The sequence below is a fragment of the Patella vulgata genome, chromosome 2 (genome assembly GCF_932274485.2).
Source record: "Patella vulgata chromosome 2, xgPatVulg1.2, whole genome shotgun sequence".
Taxonomy (NCBI): Eukaryota; Metazoa; Mollusca; class Gastropoda; family Patellidae; genus Patella; species Patella vulgata.
The window spans coordinates 44,284,531-44,293,440 of NC_065880.2; the positions used below are offsets into that span (position 1 = coordinate 44,284,531).

General features: G+C 37.7%; 1 protein-coding gene across 1 annotated transcript; it reads right to left on the reverse strand.

The window, feature by feature from the left end:
- Nucleotides 1–5,995, reverse strand: LOC126810503 (uncharacterized). Its single transcript, XM_050535610.2, has 7 exons — nt 5,697–5,995; nt 4,684–4,813; nt 4,344–4,451; nt 3,612–3,674; nt 3,166–3,285; nt 532–660; nt 1–168 (listed from the first exon to the last, which is right to left on the reverse strand). Exons 1-7 carry the CDS (start codon nt 5,904–5,906, stop codon nt 101–103), a joined length of 828 nt encoding a protein of 275 aa, XP_050391567.1. The 5' UTR covers nt 5,907–5,995; the 3' UTR covers nt 1–100.
- Nucleotides 5,996–8,910: the final 2,915 nt, after the last annotated feature.

Sequence of the window (8,910 nt, forward strand, 5' to 3'; positions counted from 1 at the left end):
TTATGAAAAGTGGTTTATTTCAAACAGTATTTGAGAAAATAAATTGCAATACATATTGTATGAACATTAAGTTATCCATCACCAGAATCATGTCACTGTTTTATAGTTTTGAGATATATTTTTCTAGTAGTCTTTTCCCGAGATCTTCGGACATCTTGTTTTTGAAAGCTGAAATAAAGAGTTAACATGTTTTATGTTGTATTATTCACATGAAACTTAAGAAAACTTTTCAAAAATTGGACATTACCCTTGTCAGCAGTTCATATTTTCATTAGTTTGGATAATATTTGCAGGAACCTAAATTATACGTATAAAGGGGGATCGAGTATAGGCCCACCTATATTTATTATCCTTTATTATATACAATAGCTTACATTTAACATATTTAAAGTTCCAGAGCAAAGGGAACATAAGTCAATTCCAAATGAAAATCAAATACTTCATTGTAACTAGAAATACTATTCAAAGTATGATATAAACATTATTTCAAAATATTTTTTTTATTACAAATGTTAATTTTATCAAACTAACCTTCATGAGCTTTATCCGCAATAATCTGCCCTCCTTCTCCAAACCGTTCACCATCATGTTTGAATCTGTACAGAACTTTAATAACTTTTCCTATCATACCTATAGCTTTATCAGCACCAAAATGTTGTCCTATAAAATAAAATTATAACTTTGTTACCCTGGGTCAAAATACCGAAAGTACATGTATATGGTTATTACTGTCATTATAATTAAACAGCAAAAAAACTTAGAGAGGCACTTTAATCAAATCATTCTAGAAAACGACTCACTAAAAGGATCAAAGCAATTTTTTGTGAACAGTGTGTTGACACATTCGTGATAAATTCATCACAATTCCAAGACATTACGAGAAGGTTTAGAGTCTGTACACACTCTATACATCGGTATCTGGTGTGTCTACCGCGAGTGTCAATAACACCAGCGCAGAGTCTGTACATGGAGTGGACCAGACGATTGATGAACGCCATTGACTCCTGGAATCCCACTCAGAAAAGCCTGGCGCAATTCATCGGCTGTGTTTGGTCTCTATACGATGTTAGTAAGTCTCTGAAAAGATGTTCAATCGGGTTTAAGTCCGGACTAAGGGCTGACCAGTGCATAATGTTGACATCGTTCTGCTGTAGAAAGTCCCGAGTAACTCTGGCGGTGTGGGCAAGGGCGTTGTCATGCTGGAAAACGTTGTTTCGATGACGTGCAAAATCTAAGAATTAGATAAAGAGCTGAGTCTTCTCGCTATAATAGCTCAAAAATAGATAATGTAAAATGAAAATTTCATTCAAATTACTTCATTCTGAGGCAGGTTATCACTGTAGTTTGGACAAGATGAGTGCATTGTGGTAACCAGGGCACTGGTATATTCGAGACTTAGCCTCGCTTTCCCATTTTTAAATTAAATTTTTAAATGGCGAATCGTTCTAATCTAGTTAAAATCTCGAGTATCCAATGCCATCAACGGGTGATTTTGGTATTTTGTTAATACATGTCTAATTAATAGTTTATATACTATTCAAAAAAAGTAGGGGATATTTGATTTTTAAGTGTTATTAAAGTCACCTAATGAAACTGACGAAGAAACAAATGACAAAATGAAATGAAGTTCACATTCATCGATTTATTCCAAATGATCGTTAGACTAAGTAAGGCACAGACTGACCATTATAAGGGTAAAATGATACCCGGGGTCAAACAGCAAAGTTACCACATCATCACAACCAAGTCAGTAACGGGTAAATCCTCCTCTGTTTGCCAAACAAGCATTGATCCGACGTGGCATACTCCTAATGAGACGTCTAAGGTCATTTTGGTCCAGATTGTCCCATTCCTGTTGCAACGCAGCAGCAAGTTCTTGGACATTGGCAGGACGTTGTTGACGTTGACGTAACCTCTGTCCAAGCATGTCCCAGACATGCTCGATGGGGGAGAGGTCGGGACTCAGTGCTGGCCATGGTAGTGTGGTGATGTTCTGTTGTTGGAGGTAACCTGTAACGATCCTGGCCCTGTGACATCTTTCGTTGTCATCCTGGAAGATGAAACGGCGGCCATGACGTCGTGCGAACGGCACAACATGGACTGCCAAGATGTTGTCCCGGTAGTACTGGCCTGTAACACGCCCTGCAACAACATGTAAAGCCGTTCTTCCAGCAACAGTGATGCCTCCCCACACCATAACAGAACCACCCCCAAATCGATAATGTCTGATGACGTTAACGTCTTGGAAGCGCTCGTTTCGACGACGCCACACCCACCTACGTCTGTCCAAAAAATCAAGAGTGAACCTTGACTTATCTGAAAACATCACATTGCTCCAGCGTCGATTATCTCAGTGTTGACGATCCCTACACCAACGACGTCTTGCCTGAATGTGATGATCTCTCAAACAAGGGATCACGCGAGGACGTCGGGCGCGAAGGTGACCCCTATGCAGTCGATTCCGAATCGTCTGGACACTCACTCTCACACCAGTGTCTGTTTGAAGACGAGCGCTGATCTGATTTGCTGTGATGACACGATTTCTCAAGGCCAAGGTACGGATAAATCGATCCTGGGCTTGAGATGTCGCCCTTGGTCGACCTGAGCGTGGTCTGTCCTGTACAGATTGTGTATCACGGTATCTGGACCATAGCCTGCTTATGACAGACTGAGAAACATTCATCGTCCGCGCCACAACCGCCTGTGTTGTGCCGATCTGTAGCATGCCAAGGGCACGTAACCTTTCATTTTGGGTAAGCCGACGCATATCAAAATTTGTTTTCTGGTCACTAAAACAATTAAACTGATGTTTCCACCCTGGAATTCAATGCCACAATGACTGTAACATTCAAAGTCAGAGTCGTGCAAATCTTGGGTTGGACCCCCATGATGATCCCAAGTATCACCTGCATTCCATGCGGTAGCTATTGGTGCGTTTGGGCGTCACATGTAACTGGAAATGTTTCTTCTGTTAGGTTCTATAGTGACTTTTTTCGTAGTCATTTGCATATTTTAGTATTATGCCCCCAAAATCAAATATCCCCTACTTTTTTTGAATAGTATATAACATTTCAGACCTAGAGAAAGACCTGCAATAGGCAGATTTAGTTCTTGTATAATGTATGTTTAACAAAAGTGTTATTGCTGTGTTCTGCCTTTCCATACCTTCTACACACATGGAACTTAATGTACTGATGGTTTCTTGTAATTCTCCAGCAAAACAATCCAAGTCGGAAACAAGAGCTTCCGTACTTTTTACTTCTGCTAATGGATCATTTACGGGATCTGGAGATTAATATAAAAATAAATTAATAAAATCTACAGATATTACATTTTCTATCGCTTGTATTGTATATGAAAAAACGCGTATAAACACGAGCATATATTAAAAAAAAAAGCAAAAAAACAAAAAAGCACAAAATCGAAACCCTTTATTTTTTTTTAAAAGTGCGTTTTCCGTATAAGGGGCGATAAACGGTAAAGTGTTGAACGTTGTGTCGTGGATTCTTGAAGGATCTATAATGAACGAGAATGGTTCCGCCATAATTAGTCATGTAAACCAAGTGTTTCTTATGGCTCTTACGTTTTTAATAATAGTTCAGATATCTTACCATAAGTTTGTGCCAGGGTAATCATTCTTTTACAACGTCCGGATTCTCCAAAACCTTCAGCATCTAGTAAAATAAACATACATAATAGTTTCATTCAGCAATTTAATGATATCATTTAAAAAAAAAAGACACCCCGAGATTAAGCCAAAATAATAGTCAAGTACTGTGTTTGTAGCCGTTTAAAGTTTACATTAGTGTCTACGGATTTAATGCCGCCATCTTTATGTTGCTGTAAGGTTGCAGATATGATCGAGTTGTATCTATTAAAATAGTAACAATAACTTAATTTTCGACCCAACTTAATTTTCGACCCTTTTGTTTTAATAGGTATTATTCAAGAGCTAAATCTGCCTATGGCCGATCTTTCTTTAGGCCTTATATGTTAAATAAATCATTAGACATTTAATATCTTGACAAGACCATAATCAACTCTCGGTGTCTTCGATTTTAAGTAGATTAGAACGGTTCGGCCATTTAATGAATTAAAGAAAAGTGAAATAGGGCCAAGTCATCTTGTCAAAACTACAACATTGATAACTTCGCTCAGAATAAAGTAATCCGAATGGAATTTTCAATATATTCCTTTTGCATTATTATAAAAAGTACGGCCAGTGCTTTATTTAAATCTTACATAATGTATCTTTAGTTGAAATTACAAGTTGCACCTTCTGTCTTATGAAAGGAACTCTTAATATAATGCGAATATCACCTAAAGTTTCAAAGTTAACGCACTTTCAAAAAGTCTGTGTCCAACATCCAAAGCTTCAGTTAACACCTTTTCGTAAAGTTTTCCTCCATGTCTGAATGTTTCGTCAAATTTCTGTACAACACTTTCCCATGCTACAAGAAAAGACCAGATTATTAAATGGTGAAATTACGGATTGGTTTCAAAATATATAATGTAAAATATATATATTAATCAAATATGTATAAGACTGTAAGGTAAAGATTACATATTAAAAAAGATGTCAGAATAATTATCATTTGATACAAAAAGTGCACAATTCAATCAAGACAATGTTTTTGTTTTTTTATTCTGGCATAAAAATATATCAGAAGGTTCAAAACTTACACAGGGTTCTAGTTAAAGTCTGCAGAGCCATAGGTTTCAATTCTTTAACATGATTAATAAATCTATTAGAAACATTTCCCCATCCTTTAAGCGTATCTTTGAATTCTTCAACTGTTATAGATGCCGGTTCCTGCAATGAAATAAACACTAGTAAATTAGATACATAGAGCTCTAGATCAAGTCAAACACAGACTAATCATGAGACACATATTCACAGCTCGGTCGACGAATTTGGCAAAATCGTGGAGCAGTATATTATGCGCGATTATCAAACGGAATCAAGATCTTAAAGTTAAATCAAAATCGGATAAAAAGTGTGACCTCTAGAGAGTCCACAACCTTGATATACCATATTTTTTACACTATTTGCGTACGAGGGGTGGCCATTTTGTCGCCAGTTTTGGTCCGATTTTCACAAAATTCGAACTCAACCATCATTAGTGTCTAACGGTGATATATTTTCTGAAATCGGATAAAAATTGTGACCTCTAAAAAAAAAGAGACCACAAGCTAAAAACGCGACTTATCAAGGGCCATAATTCAAGAAGTTACGGTCCGATATGCTAGAATATCGAAGGGAACAAAGATCTTTGAGTTATCGAAAGGAACCAAGATCTTTGGGTTGTAAACATGTATTTCAAGTTTCATCAAAATTAGATCAAAATTGTGACCTCTAGAGGACACACAACCTTGATATACCAGGTGTTTACACTATTTGCGTACGAGGGGTGACCTTCTCGAGTGTCCACAAGCTAAAAACGTGATTTTTCGTACAATCAGGGACCATAATCCATGAAGTTATTGTCCGATACATGCCAACGTCGAAAGGAACCGAGATCTTACGGAGATAGACCTATATTTCAAGTTTCGTCAAAATCGGATAAAAATTGTGACCTATAGAGTGTTCACAAACAAATTAAACGTCTGGACGGACAGGGGCGACGGTATAATACGTCAACATGAAAATGTGGGCGTATAAAAAATACATAAACGACACTTAAAGATAAACTTACAGGGTGTTCTCCACGAAAACCTGAACCGGGTGATGGTAATGTTGATGATGGTGGTGATGGTAATGGTGATGGTGATGGCGGTGTTGAAGATGGATTAGCATCACTTATACTTCGTTCTCTTAACTTAGCTAAAACTCGTAATAACTGTTGATTCAAAGATTGACCAAACACTGCTGAAAAACAGATGGTCAGAACAAGTAGTGTTTTCATGTTGATAGGCTGTCAATCAGATGTCGAATGGTATCTACACTGTCCTAATCTGTTTACTCCGTAAAAGATGTCTGACTTTTTAAGTTCACGTGCATTATAATAGGTCCACACATGACGTCACAACACACGGCCTTGATAGCACGTGCGTTCTTTACATGGGGCGTAGTAATACAAACTGATCTGAGCAGAACTGGTGGCTTGGCTTATTATCATTTTACGCAAAAAGTATACTATTTTGCGCACCTATTTACACAAATATCCAGATATACATTTTAATCCAGATATACATTTTTATCCAGATATACATTTGTTTCCTTAATAATTTAAACAATTGTTTTAGAATTTAATTTGGATAGGAATAAAAAGTAAATACTGAGAGTAAATTAACTCACCCCTATCTCATCAATTTCAATGATTTTCTTGACATTACCCCAGTCGGTGCAGAAAAGTAGGACCTTATCATTATGACCTGCCTCGGTAGTCTCCAATTTCAAATTACCCCATCAATGATGTTTGATCCATTGCCACAGAGAAACGTATTCAAATCTAATCAATTGTTATTCTCAATGAAATAATGTAGAGAAGATGGGTCCAGAGTGGAGGTGGGTGTCTTGAAAATAAGTGCCCAATTTTAACTATTACGAACCTGAAATATTCTCTATAGATCTGTCAATAAGAAGGGCACAATACCCTAGTTCGGGGTGGTCTTGATGGACTAGGAGTCAAAATCAACATTAAAATATTATGCCCTCCGACGTGGTTTCCCCACGTCAGTGGTGCAGGACGGAGGGCCTGACAAGGGCAGCTGTCTGGTCGTTCGGATGGGACGAAAATCCGAGGCCCCGTGTATACATTGGCGTGCACGTAAAAGATCCCTTGGCAGTTGGAATTCGATATAAGGGTGGGCCATAGTGCCGCTGCCCGGGCAAAATTTCCCTCATAGCACACTGTATGGCGTATGCCCGTCTTCATTAGCCCAGTATAGGAGGCTAGGAGCAGAACAGTAGGACGTCAAACCCCATTTCATTTCATTTCATTTCATTTTGAAATATGCCCTTTTTGAGTTAGTCCCTTGAACTGTTATATCAAAATATATTTTCAAGATGGGATTGGGATATAAACATACATTTAAAGTTTCATCCAAATCGGATAAAAAATGTAAACTTTACTCTTTAGAGTGTTCACAATCTAAAGACACGATATTTAGTACCATCAGGGGCCATGATTTGCAGTATGGTCCGATACAATATCGAAAGGAACCAAGATCTTTAGGATATAAAGCTATAACTTTATTTCAAGTTTCTTCGAAATCGGATAAAAATTGTGAACTCTAGAGGTTCCAAAAACTTGGTATTACAGGGCCGACGGAAGCAATTCATGATTGGGGAGGGGTGGAGGGGGCTGCCATCCAAGGACTTTAGGCGAGGGTCGGAGGTGCTTTCTGAGCGCTCCCGGGGTTCTAGCTAGCAATTTTAATTCTTTTCTAAATCCCACTGAACAGATATATGCATAATAATACCAAAGTTGTGGACCACTAGACTTCACAATTTTCATCCGATTTTGATGTAACTTACCATGTATGTTTATAACCCAAAGATATTGGTTCCTGTCCATATTCCTGGATCATGGCCCCTGTTTGTACGAAAATTCACATTTTGAGCTCTGAACTCATCACGACAAATTAATGGCCGCTTCCTTTTACGCAAATAGTGTAAAAGCATGTAATACCAAGGTTGTGGACCATCTGTAGAGGTCAGAATTTTCATCCGATTTTGATGAAACTTAAAAAATATGTCTATATCCCAAAGACCCGGATTCCTTTCGATATTGGCGCGTATTGGACCGCAACTTTCTGGTGTATGGCCCCTGATTGTACCCTCTAGATGTCACATTTTGTTTAAAACTGTTAAAAAATATCACCGTTACCAGGGGCGAATCCATAAATTTTTGCAGGAGGGGGTTTGCAAGGCTCCTGTTAAGGAAATTTGACAGTACTGTTAGACAATGCACGATGCCATCATCGTCGCTAAATTACCTAGGTATACATACACATTGAGCTTTTTAAAGAGAGAAATCCAACTCCCCGTTTGACGTTAATCTTTATAATGAATTAATAGGATCAAATTGTGATTCAATTTCATTGATGCAAAGCATTAATTGTGATATCACACATGTCTATACCATTATTTCGCGCTTTGAATGCCAATACCATCCCACCATCTGATGATAAAGGATAAAGCACACGAACTAACGTTACACTTTTCCGCCGGGCCTGATGCTTTACATTATTTGCGTACGGGGAGCCACCATTTTGACGGGAAGTTTCGAGCAGATTTTTTACGAAATTCGAATCCAACATTCATTATGGTGTAACGGTGACGGGTATATTTAAACAGTTTTTAAAATCAGATAAAAAATTATGACCTTTACAGTGTCCACAATTTAAAAACGCGATTTTTCGTACAATCAGGGCCAAAATCCAGGAAGTTATGGTCCGACATGCGACAATATCGAAAGAAACGGACATCTTTGGGTTATGAACATACGTTTTAAGTTTCATCAAAATCGAATATCGAAAGGAATCGAGGGCTTTGGGCTATAAACATAATTATTTTAAGTTTCATCTGCATCGGATAAAAATTACGACCTCTGAGGGTCCACAACCTCGTTATTAAATACCTTTACGCTATTTGCGTACGAGGAGTGACACTATGGTGTAACGATGATATATTTTAAACGGTTTTTAAAATCGGATAAAAGATGTGATCTCTAGGGGGACCGACATCTTTATGAACAAACGTTTTAAGTTTCCTCAAAATCGGATGTAAATTGTGACTTCAAGCTAAAAACGTGATTTTCGTACAATCTGTGTGATATAAGTTGTAAGATGTCATTTATAGGGTTTCTTGTGTCACTAAACTTCAAAATGAATTTTCGTAATCCAAGATGGTGGAAATTAAAAATGGCGGCTCAAACTTCTCCCAAAATGGCTAATCTTTCACAT